The sequence below is a fragment of the Lissotriton vulgaris genome, chromosome 10 (assembly GCF_964263255.1).
Source record: "Lissotriton vulgaris chromosome 10, aLisVul1.2, whole genome shotgun sequence".
Taxonomy (NCBI): Eukaryota; Metazoa; Chordata; class Amphibia; order Caudata; family Salamandridae; genus Lissotriton; species Lissotriton vulgaris.
Window position 1 is genome coordinate 974,057,551 of NC_141698.1, and position 18,420 is coordinate 974,075,970.

General features: G+C 45.3%; 1 protein-coding gene across 1 annotated transcript in view; it reads left to right on the forward strand.

Moving 5' to 3' along the window:
• Positions 1 to 18,420, forward strand: part of AHR (aryl hydrocarbon receptor) — a 415,687-nt gene that overhangs the window by 285,610 nt on the left and 111,657 nt on the right. Inside the window, exon 6 of the mRNA XM_086941976.1 lies at positions 687 to 817. Coding sequence (XP_086798102.1) covers positions 687 to 817 — 131 coding nt within the window. The remainder of the gene's footprint in view (positions 1 to 686; positions 818 to 18,420) is intronic.

The window sequence follows — 18,420 nt, forward strand, 5'->3', positions numbered from 1 at the left end:
CAAGCATTGACAAATGCAATAGGTTTCTCCAGTGACAGCAATTGGCTTTGCCAGTGCTTTTTTATTCTCCTAATGTCTACCGTACTTGTGCACACAAATGTGGCAGTAGTGTTGGAATGTTTTTTCAAATAATTTTGGAAAAGTGATTCCAAGATGACAGCAATGTGTGCACACGAGTAAACTGTTGACATCTTTGAATGTTGAAATCATTCCAAGATGGTACTCTGTCTATATGCACACATGCATTGAGCCATCTCTGCATTATTGTACTTAAACCAAAATAAATATCCGAAGATTGCTGAAATGTGTGCTTATTCACAATCGCTGTGGCCATCCTCTAATGATTTTTATACTTTATTTTAACTGACTCTCCTAAGATGACAGATGTCATTTTATAACTGCAATTAAATATTAAAGTATGCCCTGGATGCCCGGAAGACGTAGTTGAGCAAAATCATTTAAAATTAAACTCACTTTTTAGACTGAGAATAGAACTTTGTCAGGCATGCTTGAAAAGGAGCATTGAACATGTGTGGCTCAAGACATAATTTGTTGCAGTTCTGATATAATAATACAGAAATGCTGGCTGCAAATCGTATTCATTTTGCTTAGATGGACTTTGGCCCACAGAAATGTAATCCTTTCTATACAAATAAATCTTTATGTATCTCATGTAATCACTACAGGTGATCAAGAATTCACGCAGCGCACATCCTATTACGACCCAGACCAACTCCCTCCGGAAAATTCTGCATTTATGGAAAGAAACTTTATCTGCAGGTTAAGGTGCCTTTTGGATAATTCCTCTGGGTTCTTGGTAAGTGTCTTTCTTCTTGTCATTTAAAAGTTAAAGTTATTATTGCCTCCATTGTGAAATATGCGTTCGCTGCAGTTGTTAGTTACCACTCTATCCTGTCTTTAACTAGGAATTTGGGCAGAATGGCAGTACATGTCCATGACTCATCTTCAGCTGCCCAAAGCATATGTGTAACTTAATAAGTCCCAATTTTCCCTTTTATTCTACCAGTATTGACAACACTGTAATGCACCTGAGATGTTAATATTGTGTAGTTTATCTTAAAATATTAAAGTCAGACAAGCAATATGAGAACAGACAATTTTCAGTCCGTGAAACCAACAATGTAATTTCTTAAAAATGGTCAGTGCTTCACTTCTATGATGTGTAATGTAGGTGAGGTGCTCTTAAACCACTCCTCTGAAAATGTCTATAATTTCACTCTATCAGGGTGATTTGTACTACTAAATCTGCTAAGAATATCACTGGTGTGAAGATAAATCACTTCCAAGGTACCCGATCTGACCCATATAAATTGTTGTAAAGGCTGCCTTGAGATAGGCACAGATACAATTCATGTGCTGCACTCAGTTTTAGGTAATTGTGCCTGGTGCCAACACTAAATAATAAAGGGTGATTCAATCATTTCCTATAGTACCGTTCCAAGTGCTATTGAAAAAAACAATTGTTTCTGTCTCACATCTTTCAATAAAATGTATGAGTTCATCCCAAAATAAATTCCCACCAATATTTCTGGCTTCATGTCACTTTAATTTATTACAATAAGTGGACAATGCCTTGCTTTTTGCTCACACTAACATAGAATTGCAGTGTACTTTGTGTGCTTCGTGTACTTTAAGTGTGCTTCATGTGTGTAATCTGTATAATAGATAAGAAGAGAATATGCAAAAATTTGTTGTAATCATTTTTTATTTATATATATATATATATATATATATATATACAGCAAGTAGCAGGTAAGCAGGGAATTTAATTATGAAAAGGAAGGTGAAGTATAACTAGTTGGGCATATTGCTATAGGGAAAAGGCCGCCACTAAGTACTTTATGCTCCATGAAGATAAAAAATAATTTTTTAAACTATGAGTTGTGTACTATAAATAATCAATCACATGCTACTAAACGGAGCCCACTGTTAAAGTCGATCTGCTAAATTGATGCCAGGGTTTTTTATCTGCCATTCAGTGTTCCCAGGAAAAATATCATGGTGAAAAGATGGTCTTTCAAATATTGTTATATTTGACCCAATCATATGGAAAGGGGCGACCACTCGGTCCCCCCGAACGTATGGTAGAGTACCCCGATCTCCCCGGGAAACCATTTTGGGCGGGAGGCGTGTCCTGGCTGGTATGCCCGAAGCGGCGTAGCTGGGGCGCGCCTTTTTCCCGCCCAGGAAGGGGTTGTCCTAGACACCAACACCGCCAGCCACGCCCGCGGGGCGGATCGGAGGAGGGTCTACGCCCGCCCGAAGAAGGATAAAAGGAGCGACAAGCCAAGGAAGCATCCTCTTGTTCCTGTGCTCTGAAGCTGCACCTCCGCATTGCACGTGAGCTCGAGACGGAACGAAGAGCCAATTTTGAAATTTGTAATTTCTCTTTTTTCTCTTCTAGCGCTACAAGTCTTGTCCAGGACCGTCATATATACGTGAGGAGAATGCCGGGCAAAAGGGTCGCAAAGAAGGTTAGCACCGACCAAATGCTCCGGATGCTGGTGAAAGACATGGCGGAGATGAAGAGGAAAATGGCGGCCAGAGATGGTACAGGACGGCCAAAAAGAACCATCCCAGTGGCGGTCCCTGCCGGGAGAAGGAAGAGGGCCAGGAACGGGGTAATTGAGGACGAGGTCCCAGTTCCGGAGGCTCCCCCGGCGAGCCCTCCCAGACCGGTGGAGGCTCCCGTGCCGGTTCCCGTCGAGGGGCAGCCGATCCCTGTGGTGGTTACCCCGGTGAACGAGGGGGACATGCCCCCGGAGTTGGCCGCCCAGCTGGCGGCATGGTTGGGTAGTAACAGCGTGGGTTCCGTTGCTCCAGGGGACACGGCCGAGGAGGCCAAGCAATTAATGAGGCAGTTGCGGCAATCCCGGGAGGCCGCGAAACCACCTTGTCCTTTTGTTTCCCCGCAGGCGCCCGTGGGTCATCCAGGATCAGGCGTTGGTACGGCAGGGTCGACAGTTACAGCGGCAGCTTCAGGTAAGCCATTGCCGATGGTAGGGGAGGGATCGGTACCTTCGAGGAAGGAAAAAATTGTGCAGCATATCCCGAAGGAGGTGAAGGAGAGGATATGGGCAGATAAATATGTAAACATATTCTCCTTGTTGACCGATCACTACGAAATCGAGCATGTAAAAAACCAGAAAGAGTTTCTGCATCCAAGTGTGTGGCGAGCCAAGATGGCCGGTTTTAGAGTCGATGAATCGATAGGCAATTGGGGCAGAGCATTCGGAATGTTCATTGCAATTATGGGGGAACGTAGGCCAGATTTGTTGGGGGAATTGGCTGTGTATCAGACACGTATCATGGGTTTTTATGAAACGTAATGAGGAAATCAATGGTTTGCCTATGATAATATATTTCGTAAATCCAAGGAACATGATTCATCCTTGACATGGGATTGTTTTGACTCCATTTCATGGCAAAATATGGAAGTGGGGAAGTCACCAGCATTGGGGGGTGAGATGGCCGGGTATTCCCGCCATTCGTCAGGGACGCCCTTTCGGGCAAGTTCCAGCAATGACCGGAACTCAAGGACTAGCGGCAGCACAGGGAAAAAAGGGGTCTGCTGGAGCTTTAACAGGGGCAAATGTACTAGGCCTCAGGGTTCTTGTAAATTCAGGCACGAATGTTCGGGGTGTGGTCAGTCCTCCCATCCGGAGAACACGTGCAGAGCCAAGACTAGTGATACGGGGAGTAGGGGTAGCGCCAAACAGGTCTGAAATGGTCCAGGGGGCACCGCTACCGACCCCGGTTGATATCATGGCAATGATCCCTTGGCTAAATGAATACCCAGATCATATCTCCGCTGGGGTGTTGCGAGATGGTTTCTCATATGGTTTCCGCATCCCGGCAGGGGATTTTCAGGGGGAAGCACAATGTAAGAATCAACTATCGGTGCAGCAGAATGCGGCGGTGGTACAAGCAAAGATTGGTAAGGAGGTGGCCCGAGGTCGGGTTGCTGGACCGTATGACAACCCGCCAGTTGCTAATTTTGTTTGTTCACCCCTCGGTGTAGTCCCCAAAAAAGATCCGGGGGAATTCAGGTTGATACATAATTTGTCAGCTCCAAGGGGTCTTTCGGTGAACGATGCGATTGACCCGGATGTTTGTTCGGTACGGTACGCATCTTTCGATGAAGCCGTCGCCATGTTGAATCGCCTAGGGCCCGGAGCGCTGATGGCTAAATCAGATATCGAGTCAGCGTTCCGGTTGCTCCCGGTACACCCAGACGATCAGCGTCTCCTTGGTTTCATGTTTCAGGGTCGCTATTACATCGATAAATGTATGCCAATGGGTTGCTCCATCTCTTGTGCTTATTTTGAAGGATTCAGTTGTTTTTTGCAATGGGCCTTCACAAGAATAACAGAGTTTACTCATGTGATGCATTATCTTGATGATTTTCTGTTCCTGGGCGCAGCTGGGGACATAGAGTGTACACGAGCTTTGAATGCATTTTGTGATCTCATGAGGCGCTTTGGCGTGCCATTGGCACCCGGTAAGACAGTGGGGCCGTCTACCTCACTCGAGTTTCTTGGAATAGAGCTCGATTCCGAAGAGGGGTGCTTCCGCTTGCCCAGGGAAAAGGTGGCGAAATTCGAGGCATCGCTTAAAGCATGTATTAGCGCGACCAAAGTGAGAATACATCAGTTACAATAGGTCGTGGGTCAACTGAATTTTGCCCTGAGGGTGATCCCAATGGCGCGCCCATTTTCCCGCTCGATTGCGCAGGCCATGGTTGGCCTTAAGGAAGGCCACCACCGCACAAGGATCTCGGCCGAGGTCCGGCAGGACATGCTCATATGGTTGGCATTTCTGGCGGATTTTAACGGTCGGGTCGTGTGGAGCAAACCCGGGGTCTCCTCGGAGGAGTTGGGGTTGTGGACAGACTCGGCAGGGAGTGTTGGATTTGGCGCCATCTTTGGTAATCACTGGTCAGCACAAACCTGGCCGGCATGGTGGCACGAGAATGGGCTCACAGGTAACATAGGATTTCTTGAGCTTTTCCCTATTCTGGTGGCCTTGAAAACATGGCCCGAGGGATTTCGTGACCGCGCTGTGGTGTTCTGGTCTGATAATATGACTGTTGTTGAGTGTATCAATAGTCAGGCTGCCCGCTGCAGATGGATCTTGAGATTGCTGAAGGAAATTGTTTTACTGTGTATGAGGCTAAACGTCCACTTTAGGGCAAAACATGTGCCAGGGGTGTTAAATCAGGCTGCTGATGCGCTTTCTCGTTCCCGTATGCAGGCCTTCTGGGGTTTCCTACCCTCAGCGGACCCGGTGGCGGCACCTTTTCCCGAAGCTCTCTGGTCTCTCGGTGCCCCGGACTACAAGACCTCGTGGGAGAGAGTCTAGCTCCCAGAACAAGGAAGGCATACGAAGGGGCGTTCCGTTCCTATTGGTCCTTTTTGGGTTCTGCTGGGGGGGAGCTATGGGGCCAAGAGGAGTATGTCCTGAGGTTTCTGTTATCCTTATGTCAGGCAGGCAAATCAGTTGCCACGGCACAGAGGCACCGGGCCGCCATTTCTTTCATGGCACGAGCTCATGGTCTCCAGGACCCCACAGCGTCTTTTGTGGTTCAGAAGGCGCTGCGTGGGTGGCAACGCCTTGAGGGTCGCAGAGTGGACGATAGGCACCCGATTGGTCTGGAAAGGTTGGCCCTGTTGATGTCAATACTCCCTGCAACATGTTCATCTCAATATGAGACAGTACTGTTTAGAGCCGCTTTTTCATTAGCGTTCCATGGGGCTATGAGGATAAGCGAGCTGGTAGCAAGGAATAAGCAGGATACGGGGGGGGACTGTGCCGAGAGCACATCCGCATTACAGGGGAAACAATGGTAGTCTTGTTTGCCAGGTCCAAGACCGATCAAGGAGCAAACGGCGATTGTGTAATAGTCCGCCGGATTCCCGGGTCGCCCATATGCCCGGTAGCCTGCGTTGAGGAATATTTGGCGCAGAGGGCGGCAACATGGGGGGGAAACTTACTGAGGCACGCCGATGCCACCCCGCTGACGAGGTTTCAGTTCCAACGGGTGCTGGCGATGGCAATTACAGCCGCTGGGTTAAACCCGTGTGAGTTTGGGACCCATTCCTTCAGGATAGGGGCTGCGACTGAGGCTACAGCCAGGGGTCTGAGTGTTGATAAAGTGAAACAGTTGGGGAGTTGGTCCTCGAATTGTTATAAACGGTACGTGCGGTTGCACATGTTGTGAAGCTAATATCATGAACTCACGCTTCTTGTTTTTGTTTGGTTTTACAGTTTCGCATGCTTACGAGGCGGAGCAGACTGTGCAGTCGACCCGACACCTGGGAACCAGCGGTCAAAGGACACCGGCTGTGGGCAGAGTGGTGTGGGTCGTGGGCCACTCATACGTGAGGCGTGCCGCAGACGTATTCAAAGCAGGTGACATGATTCACATGGCTGGGGAATACGGGTACAGGGTGACCTTCTACGGAAGGGGTGGGCTCTGTATTGACCAGTTTCAGGTTTTTATGGAGGGTTTGTTAGGGCGGACGAGGTCACCGCCATCTATACTCATAGTGCATCTTGGGGGCAATGATTTGGTCACCATTGGTCGGCGAGTGCTTCTCGAGGTAATACTATCCACTGTAAGTTGGTTGGCAAAGAGGGTCCCAGGGTGCACAATTGCATGGTCCCATATGATACCACGGAAGGTGTGGCGGGGGGCTAATTCTGTGTCTGCTTTAAATCATTCCGTGAAGAAAGTAAATAACAAAATTGGTAGATTGTTTCGTACGAATACATTGCATTCTATTCCGCATGGGTGTATCAGGGGGGATCAGATGTATTTGGAGGACGGGGTTCATTTGTCCCGGGTGGGGAATGATTTACTCATAGGAGACTTCATAGCTTGGTTGAAGAATTTGTAGCCATGACCTTTAAGTAGGAGTTTTGTGGGGGGTCCGGATAGCCGGTCAACTATCCGGGCCTGTGGCGGTAAGGTCATGATCGGTGAGCAGTAATTGGAAGATCCCTAGAGGTTTGGGCGTCACCCATTACGGATGGGAGCGCCCGGGGGGAGGCGGCCATTGGCCCCTCAAACGGGAGGCGGTCCCATCTAAGGATGGGACGCTGAAAGGGAAGGCGGCCATAGGCCCCTTCACTGGGTAGGAGGGGATACGGACCCCTCCTCGGAATTTCCCGGGCCCGGACATCTGCGACGGCAGGTGTGGTAAGTTGTGTGAGGTGGGAGGGGGGTCTACGCTACCTTCTAGACACCTCACACGAGTCCTCGGACGACCACTAAGATGGCGTCGAGTTAACAGGGGGCCCCCGCTAAGGCAAGGGAAATTGGAAGTTGGCACAGAGGTACAGTCCTCTGTGCGCCCGCCCCTCACAAGTGAGGGGGGAATTGGTATTGGGGATCTGACACCGGTTACGACCTTGCCGTTGGCCCGTAACGTTAGGATGTACAATTTCAATGTTTAGAAATGCATTTGCAGGATGTTTAGTATCGGCTAGGAGAACCTTTGTATTAGAGATGTGTTAAGGTCAGCCAAGAACATCGTACTGTATAAATGAAATTGTACATGATATGAAACTGTTATTTTAATGTTTTAATTTTGTTTCATATTTTAATAAATACGGCCGGGAAGGGTAACTCCCTCCCGCCTTCCAAAAGCTCAGAACCGTTTCCGTCTTCCCATCCTTGGGGATTTGTGTTGAGAGGGGGTGGCGGGTATCTCGGCCATATGCCCAGTCACATTTGTGTTTGGAGTTCATTTTAGTGAGGCAAGAACATAACCTAATAGCTAGGGGTGGATGGAATTTGCGTAGTCACGCTACGCAAAGCTCCGCATAATGGTAAAAAATCTCCACGAGCACGCAAAAGTTCTACAAACACGCAAAATGCCTTTTTGTTGTCCTGCAAATACCCAATTAGGTATTTGCAGGACAAGCGGGTGAAAAGACCCTTCAAAGATTTGAATCTAGAGCCGTGCTTAAACTTTTTAAATTCTTGATAACCACAGTTGTAAGTGGAAGAGTATTTGGAAATATATGTCTCTTCCAAAATGTATTCTTAGTCTCAAAATACCTGATTGTCCTTAAGATAAGGGCTGCAAACATTGCTGCAAAAACAAGATTAGATTATAGAGCTCTCACTTCAAGAAAGAAAAATTAAGATTTTTGAATCCTGATGGGAATTTACAAGTACTGCCATTTAGGTTTAAAACAATTGCTGACATCTCTCTTATCTGTGTGTAAGAGAAAACCAATGTGTTCTAGATTGTATGAAGTTTATCACACTTATATTTCTAAATAGCTTTTTGGGACTTCGTCAAGCAATTTCTTAGTTCATTAGAACCAAGCATGTCCAGTGGTTGGTCCATCCTTTTGTAGCTGGCATAGGTTTGTCTTGTTCAATATATGTATATCTTTGTCAGATTGGGTTCCTGAAGGTTTCTTCTGCAATCATACAGATGTCTGGACAGAAACTTTGGTTTCTTTGTTTGATTATCCTTTTCCCTATCATTCTGTTCCTGAGTCATGGTTCAAGCCCATAATATTCATTGGAATCAAAAAGGGAGACCGGTCCCAGAGCTTACCTAAATAGGGAGACAAAAAGATAAACATGTTTGCTTTATTCCAATGACTCTATTCTGTTTGCCAAAACAGAGATTGGGTTTTGCAGATTAATAGTGGGTTTTGAGTTATGCTCAGACAACATGAACAACAAATTAATCTCGAGTTATTGGAAGTTGCATTTAACATTTTGAAGCTGGGGAATAAAATGTCGGTCAGCCTCAATGCCTAAGGATTGATAAACAAGGAAACCCTGGCACTCAAAGTATTTCGGATTATGTTAATGACAATATTCTGTCAGCCGAACTCAAACAAAGCACAAAGAAAGATTCTCTTGACACAGGAAACACGGAAAGTGTATTGAACTAAACATTCATTAGTTTATTTCACAGATATCAAAGCATCAAACTTAGTACACAAAATAGCAAGGACTCAGACACTCCAGTCTGGGTAATACAGCCAGAAACTCTCTACAATGATGGAAATTGTAATCTAGTCCTTGTTGCAAAGAACATGAAAAAACAGCCAACACGTGTCTGTCTCAAGGCTTAAAGTTGTACATTTTTTTTGAGAAGTTGGACGGCTCGACAGACATGATAGAAATAAGTCTGTATTACTAGCATAGAAAGGGAGATATTCGCAAGGAAGTGGCAGAGGGAGGTGTTAGCCTTCTTGGCTTAACGCCTCTCTCCGCCACTTCGTAAAAGCAAGGCTGCACCATATATAAGGATACGGTGCAGCCTTGCATTTCCCCCTGCGATGGCGCTAAGTTTCACAACTTAGCACCAACGCAGGCCCCCTTGCACCAGAGTGCAAGGGTGTCTACGAGCAGGGATGTTTGTTTATGTACAGGAAGGTGTCCCTTCCTGCACATCAACAAACCTAAAATGCCAGTTTGTAACTTACATGTGTACTGCTTCATGCAGCACACATGTAAGTTACAGCATTTTTAAAAAAGGGTTTGTTTATGTACAGGAATAGAAACCTTCCTGTACATAAACAAACCATGTCATTTTGCATTTTCCATGTGTGCAGTGCAAAGCAGCACACATGGAAAATGCAAAAACAAGGAGAAATAAAGGATTTCTCCTCATATCGACAACTTAAGGCTTTCCTGGTCTTAAGTTTGGCTTTAGCTCCTATTTACACTGCCCTTGTGAATAGGGGCAGTGTAAATATCAATGGGTGTTGCAGTGAAACGCTCACCACTACACCCACTGCACGTCAAGTGGCTTAACGCTGCCTAGTGAATAAGGAGAGGCCCCCCCTATAGCCACCACAACGTCACTGAAAGTAGGGGCTTGTGAATATGCCCCAAAGTCTATTAATGGTATCTAGGCCATTTTCGGTCTCGGTTACCGTAGATAACACATTTACTCGTATCTTGAGAGAAGCGTATTCGTGAACTATATGATAGATGCACGACGTGACTTACAAGAACAACAATATACTTTGTCGAAAGTTTAAACGATGAATGGGCACTATGATAAGTCCCTTGTTTCTTTGCTGGTCTCTGTTAAAGCCATTCTGCTCTTGTCTGTGCCATGGTAAACTTTAAGGTGTTTTCTTTAAATTAGACTGACAGAATATTTTCATTAATATAATCCGAAATATTGTGAGTGTCAGGGTTTCCTTGTTTGCAAGTTTTTCACAAGTCACAGTTTTCACTTGTGTTTTCTACACCTTAGGTAGTGGAGTGTTGTACCCTGAGTGGCACAGTTTCTACTCTTTCTTGTGTGGCTACCACCTAAATTCATTCTGTAGTCCGTACATGCAGTAATCTTGAGGTGCGACGCTTGTATCCACCAACCACTACCTTTTCCTGTTTTGTATACCTAAGGATTGATGTCATCGAAAAATGTGATTGTCTCAGAAATCAGTTCTGTAGTAAAGGGACTGGGCTTCTGATTTAGAGTTTGGCAGACTGGTTATTCCGTCACCAACATGACTGCTATCCCAGCCGCCTTGTTACAAATGCATTACATCCTATGCCACTTGTAATAAAGCAGACAGGATATTCATCACATGTATAATCGAGTACTCGTCTGGCAAACTCTAAATCAGATCCTATGTCTTCTGATCTTCAGAAGAACCCCCTGATGTTAGTAAACACCTCTAGAGTATTGTCTGTTGATGATTTTAAACTCTGGACTTCTGTGATCCTATGATCTTATGTCCTTTACTTGCTCACCTGTCCACAATTGAGATTAGCGCTTGGAAGCAGAACAATGTCTAATGTACTGAAAAATTCCTAGAATAAATTGATACTTGATAGTCTCTGGAGCTGGATCCAGTGATTGCACTAAAGCAGGAACTCAGTGTGAAACGTGGCTTGATGTTAGCCGCTCCTATATATGAATACAATCTAATTGGGCTTCTAATTCCTTTCAAGTGTGGACTCGGGGATGTTACGAGTCAAGGGACACAGCTCAATGGTGTGATTGTCCTGAGCAGGAAAGGCTCCCAGCTGCCTCAAAATTGTGAAGGAATTGCAGCCAACCTAGTACATACCAGGGGCAGGTTTACTCATTTTTGATGCAACGCAGAAAGACAACTTGCTGCGCTGTATCAAACTTAGTGCGCAGGAATCTACGTAGATATGGTGCATTCCTGCTTTCTATGTGTGTTGGCGCATTAGTACCTGCAAACGCGTTGCAGGCAGGATTGTTTTGGTGCAAGATTTGACACCAATCCTTTTCCTCTTTATACGTGTGCTTTCTACACAGTACATGTAGAAAGAGGGAAAAGAATGGAGAAATAAATGTATTTCTCTCCGTTACGCCTCCCCTTGAAGGTGTAGCATTCTAAAGCATTCTTAGGTTTACTAGTGTTTGTAAATATGAGAATGCACCATAAACCATGAGTAGGTGTGTGGGAACAACCACCTTCCGCCAATGGAACACCATCCCAAGCCAGAGTAAAGCAAGCCAGGGCCAGATTTACGGTGCCATGCAAGTTGGCTCTGCTTGGCATTGTAAATCTCAATTAAGGGCTAGTGTTGCATGAACATCACCTTTCATGATTCAAGGGCAACGCAAGCCCTTAGTAAGTCCAGGCCCGAGTGCTAGTCCAAGGTTTCATGTGAAGACGCTATTGCTTATTTAGGAATAATGCCAAGACCCCAATATATTATGTATAAACCTAATGAGGGAAGGGCACAGTATCTTAACTGGATAAAATTCCGACGGTTGAGTTCTTTTGTATTCTGCAGCACACATAGAAAGATGGAATCGCCTGAATTGAATGATTGTGTGTGGGAAGCTGTCCCTTCCTGTACAAAATAAATCAGGCCTGCAGAACAGGCAGAGTTGGCGCATGGCAGTCCATTGTGCACAGCCCAGGGGAAAAGGGCAGGAATGCAACCTATCTTATAGATACAGTCCACTCCTGCCCTTTGTTTTGACGTAGGGCAACGCAGCAATATTCCTTTTGGTGCTGCCCTTCCCCAAAACCTCATAAATGAGGCCCTTAGTGTGTAGGGCCAGAGTTATGCAACTGTGCAATAAGCATATGTCTGACCAGCTCGAAAGATTTTGTGTATAACCTGTACAAACAGTGTTTTTAAACTCCATAAGGGGACAACTTATTTAGAGGAATGTGATATATCAAAGTTCCTTATGGCAGTGTTATTCATGTGGATGTGGGTTTGGGTTTCAAATAAGACATTTCTTTTACGTCTCGCAGTCATCCACACACTGAAGACTTGTATGGGATGAGCAGGCAACATACAGCACTAGTTAACCAACATAATCAAATTTCACAGATGCGCTGAAAACAAAGGTTTTTGCTTGGAAGATTCTTATTTCAACGTTCAGTGCCTCAAGCAGTGTCCGCACCTCACCCAGCCCCGTGATGTCCAGCCCACACTTGAAAATCAACCACACCAAGACCATATTCATCCTGTTTGCCATCAACAGGCAACTACTTCCTGAAACCTTCTCCAGTGATATACTGCTAGAAAGATTTAACCCCATCTATCATGCAACAAGAAATACTTTGGGGTAGATTAACAAGCCCCCTGCGCCACCAGTACTTCCCTTTTCATGACATACTGGTGGCGCAGGGGGCTGCTCCATATTTACAAGGACAGGAAAAGCCTCCCTGTGTAACTTTTCCTCTCGTAAATACGGCCCCTTCACACGCAGCAGTTTGCATTGAAGGGGCATTCCATGGGTGTTGCTGTGGGTGTTCCTACGCAATACCCATGGAACAAGACACATCTCCATATTTACGAGAAATTGTAAATCCTGAGATGCATCTGTATGCTACGCCACCCTAGAGGTGGCGTAGCATGTCGCAACGAGGAGAAATGTTTTCATTTTACCTAGTTTTTTCCTCTTTCAATGCGTGCTGCATTCTACAGCAAACATTGAAAGAGGAGAATGCCTGTAGTGAATGTTTGTATGCAGGAAGGTGCCTCATCCTGCACAAAAACAATCTCCCCACGACGCAGGCATCCTTGCACCATGAGGCAAGGGTGCCTGCGCTGGCGCATTGCTGCAGTTTGTGCGCCAGCGCAGGGGGAAGCACAGAGATGCAACATATTCTTGTAAATATGTTGATTCCCTGTGCTTCGGAAATGCTGCAGTGTAGCACAGTCAAACGGCTTGCAGTGCCACGTTGCGGCACTTCCTTGTAGAACTGCCTCTTTATTTCTCCTTGAGTATTGACCTCACCCTCACAAAAAAACATTAGCAAGAAGACCAAATGGGCGGGTTGATGCAGTCTCTTGCAAAGAAAGTGAAACCTTTGCTTTGAGCAAGCAACTTTAGTACTGCAGCCAAAACCCTTGTACTCTCGCATCTGGGTGTGAAAATAACCTGCTAAGAGCATACTTGCCAATCCTACCGGTGTAGGTGATAGTCAATGCCATTTTCAGTATCACTCCCACATACCGATTTTGCCTGCAAACTCCCATCTTTGAGGTTATTTTTTTTTTTTTGCAGAGTTTTATATAGCGCGAACTTGACCCGAATCCGAATCGGGTATCAGAGCACTTTACATAGCACCAGTTACGTTACATGACACATATTCATTTTTGTTAGGCACGGGGAGATTAAGTGATTTTCCTAGAATCACAGGAGGTTTAGCGTCATTACTGAGACTTGAACCCAGTTCCCCAGGTCCTAGGCAGAGTGCCCTAGCCGTTAGGCCAACTCCTCTCTCCAAAGAAGGTTAAGACGGGCCTTGGCAGTTCACGGCCCGGAGCAGTAGCAACAAAAAAGCAAGACTAAGCACAGCTATGGGTTAAATGACCATGAGATCACTTCATAAAAAGTTTACATAACACCCAATTATCATGGCGATATTTACTGAGCTTTTCAAGGGTGTGCATCTGGCTCTTTGTGGGTACATCTTCTCAGGAGGAGATGGGCATCATCAGATCGCCTGTGTGCAAAACAAATGACTCAACAAAGTTGAGGGAGCAACTTCTTATGCCAAGGAGACTGCTACTTTAGTGCTACATAATAATTATTTTGGGAGATGTCACCCTTATGCAACTAGGAAAGTTTGAAACTTTAATCACTGCTGCCTCTTTGTCATTGAATGTTGGCAAGTGACCTCTCATACTGTTGTGTTCTAATCTAGGACCCCGATCTATACTGTTACCTTATGCCCCTATACGGCTAGAATCCATTCATACCCCTATAATGGCATAAACAATCAGAGCCATATTTCAGCCACATTTCTGAAACTCGCCTCTGCAGCTCATTACAGTAGATGACACAGATGAACTCTAATGAGCACTGAAAGGACGATCACTTCCTAGTGACATCTTTATTGATATCTTATGTCCAAAAACTTACGTCAAACCAGGCACCTTTCAGGTATAAATATTACCAACGTTGCCTTAAGCAAATGTGATGACATCGATGATAGCGATGGTGTGGTGAACACCGGATCAGAACAGCTGTCCCCTGCAGAGCCCAGCAGATGCAAGCAGCCCACGGACTCTGCCCCTCCTCCTCCTTGACGCGCTGAGAAAGACGCTGTCTTTTCTCCTGCAGAGAAAATCCAGCTCCGGCGTTTCCAGCCTACTCTTGCGAGTGACTATGATATTGAGTCCTGAAAGGAGATACAAGACCTCCAACATTCTATTCCAGAGGTATGGTGTTGACTAAACCCTTAGAAAGAATTCTTGAAGCAAACCTTGGCAAAACCAACTTAACGTAAACTGCTACTTACTTACTCCCTCCCATGTATAAGCCTTAGGCAGGTACACCGGGGTAGGCGTAGTTAGAAGCACCAGTTGAGTACGTTAGCTAAATGTATATATGAATGTATATATTTTATTAATTTAACCATTGTATGGCTAAGAAACCATATCAATGCTTTTACAGTATTATTTTGCAATCCTCCTTTTACTGTACGCACTTTTTATAATAAGTCTTGCAATTGTGGCAATTCATTTCTCTTGCATGAGAAGAAAGACTGTTCAATAAATAATACCTTTTATTGAAAACGCCCGTCTCTCTATTCTCTGCATCTTGGTGAAAGTAATCAACTGACTGAGTAAAATAACTGTCTATTGTTTCACAAGACTCTAGAGATTGACTCTTATTCTAAGGAGCAAAGTTGTCATGTTTATGCGGTTGTTGGAAAACTGAATCCCTTCTTGTCTGTGCCAAGGAAGCTGATCACTTCCTATTCAGTCAAGAAAGTTTCCAGTGACCTCTGAGCTAGTTGGTAACAAACCCAATTAAGTTTAGCATAGTCAGTAGAGACCTGGAAGACCGCACTTCTACGTCTACACTGCTGTTTATGTTATTCCAATGCGCAGGGCCTATAGGGAAAATAGGAACTACACTACATTACACCACACTAGTGGCTCTGAAACGTACCCTTCCTCATCAAGGAAGTAGGCTTGCTTCTCATACACACCCAAGATCTGAAGTATGATCCCCATATTTACCTCTTTCAATTTTAAGGCAAGATCTAAAGACACCTCATCAAGGAACACTACATCTCAGTGCCTTCCAAGTAGGTTTGGATAGGGGATGATCATACTGGAGCCACAGCAGCTAGTGGAGACCCTTGCCCGCGATAAGGGCCATACTTTGGACCTAATGTAGAAACTCAGCCGTCTGCAAAGTTAACCGAGATTGAACCCTGTAGCTGGTCAAATCATTATCTGATCAGGCTCACAATCCCACTGACCAGTTGACCAACGTACCATCCCCCCAGAATGGCAGATGGTATGACACTAGGAAAAAATCTAGGGGAATAGGCTAGGGGAGGCACTAATAGAGGAAAATGCACCCAGAGAGATATGTTGAGGATTTAGATCAGGAGAGTGAGAGGTTTACAAGAAGGATGCAAGAAGCCATTTATAAGGTGGCCTCAGCGTTGAGAAACAGAAACAGTGAGGAACAGAGGCAAGGGGGCCCCCTGGTGTACTGTGGAACTAAGAGGAAAGAAACAAACCCTACGCCAGCATGAAGGGAAATGGTGAAAGCAGTATTAACCAGAGGCCTTTAGGAAGTATAAAGCTTATATAAAAAAGCAATCAATGCAAAAAAAGCGGAGTTCTATGAGCTGAGTTTTCCAGAGGCAAATGATATGCAAAAAGAGACTTTAAGGTTTTGATCGAACTAAGTCCATCGAGGAAGCAGAAGGCGACTGCTAATCTGGAGGATTGTAATAAGATGCAGAACTTCTTAAAGAAATGTAGTGATAACTTAGTGGTAGTAAGTAACACCCGAATCGGCCTATGTCCTTTGATAGTGAAGGAGGCACCTGACTTCAGGGTGAGAGGCTCTAGGTGTTCCCACCACTGGATCTTGACCCCTTAAGTCTAGAGTCAAATCAGGATCATGTGTGGTATATCTTATTCATTTGTAAAATTATGTTCGAGGCATATGGGCTGCAGATGGTACATTATGAATAGATCGCCATCTGGTGTTGGGCTCGGATGATTGCACTTTGTTTTTCTCTTGGAGAGTCTTTGTCTTTTGGTGACTCCTCCTTTGGTTGGTAGTGCGCATGGGCATCGGCTCCATCCTTAGATTGTTTTTTTCCGCCATCGGGTTCGGATGAGGATCGAGACGCTCCAGATCAACTTCAGAAGAAAGTGATTTATCGACGCGTATTCCCTTTCCAATTCGACGGTATTGTTATCGAACGCGTTCATTTTCCATTCCGACGCGTTGCAAATAAAGAATCGAAGAGAAAAACTTGAATCTACGTCGAAGAACAGGAGGCCTTTTTCGACGCAGTCAAGCCCGGGGTCCATGGAAAGGACTCCATTCAAAAAATGTCCAAAGTGTGGTGCTAAGTTCCCACACAAGGACCTACACGAGGTGTGCAACCTCTGTCTATCGCCTGAACACGAATCCAGGGACTGCGAAGCCTGCGCAGCATTCTCCTCCAAGCTAACGATTAGGAATCGTCGAGCTAGAAGACACGAGGTTTCCAGAATGCAGGCGGAAGCGATCCCGGAGTTGTTCGGAGACGACCAAATCGAGGAAGAAGAAGAAGAACAGTCGGGGTCGGAAGGGGACCAGTCGGAGACCGAGGAACTCATCGATCAACAAACCGTGAGTGACGACGTCCCCTTACCATGGCTTAGAATCTCTGGAAACAGCCCTATTGAACAAACCATTTGATCAGAAAACATTGTTTGGTTCAAGCACAGACGAGGCATTAGAAAAAATGAAGAAAGATACGGAAACGGCTAAGTCAATGGGAGCATTGCAACAGCCAACACACAGAGGTTCCTTTCGTAGATCCACCTATAGAGGGGGCTCAAAGAACACAGGAACAAATCAGCAATCCACATCTTTCACACCAACATCACCCAGAGGTAATTCAAGAGGCAGTTACAGAGGTAACAACAATAAGGGTAGAGGCCGCGGAAATAATTACAACCGCAACGCCTCAACACCAAAACAGTGACTTCATAGAACTCCCCCCAGACCACATAACACCGGTCGGGGGACGTCTATCACAGTTCCTACCTGTCTGGGAAAACATCACGTCAGACAAGTGGGTGAGACAAATTATCCAACATGGTTATTGCCTAGAACTCACAGCTACCCCACCAAACATCCCCCCCAAACAGCGTCCAATGAGTCAAGATCATCTAACATTGTTAAGAGAAGAAGTTCTAGCACTTCTACAAAAGCATGCAATAGAGAAGGTCCCAAAAGATCAACAAGGAACGGGAGTATACTCTCTATACTTCCTGATCCCCAAAAAGGACGGCTCCCTAAGACCGATATTAGACCTCAGACCTCTCAATGCGTACATAAATTCGGAGCATTTCCACATGGTCACGCTCCAACAAGTACTCCCTTTACTGAAGAAAGGGGACTTTCTTTCTACACTGGATCTCAAAGACACTTACTTTCATATCCCAATTCACAAAGCCCACAGGAAATACCTAAGGTTTGTGTTAGAAGGACAACACTATCAGTTCAAAGTCCTTCCGTTCGGTGTCACAACAGCACCAAGAGTTTTCACAAAATGTCTAGCCGTGGTGGCAGCACACCTAAGAAGACAACAAATACATGTCTTCCCATACTTGGACGATTGGCTAATAAAGGCCAAGTCAAAGGAAGAATGTCTTCACAACACACAAAAGACAATTCAATTGCTGCACCACCTAGGGTTCACGGTGAACTACAAAAAATCACACCTGCAACCAAACCAGATTCAGCAATACCTGGGGGCTACAGTAGACACACAAAAGGCAATAGCATACCCCAACCCAATCAGAGTACAGACAATGGTCGGGCTAATACAAAGATTTCAACCACAACACTCACTACCAGCACGAGTGTTTATGCAACTATTAGGCATGATGTCCTCCTGCATACTGCTAATACCACATGCCAGACTACAAAT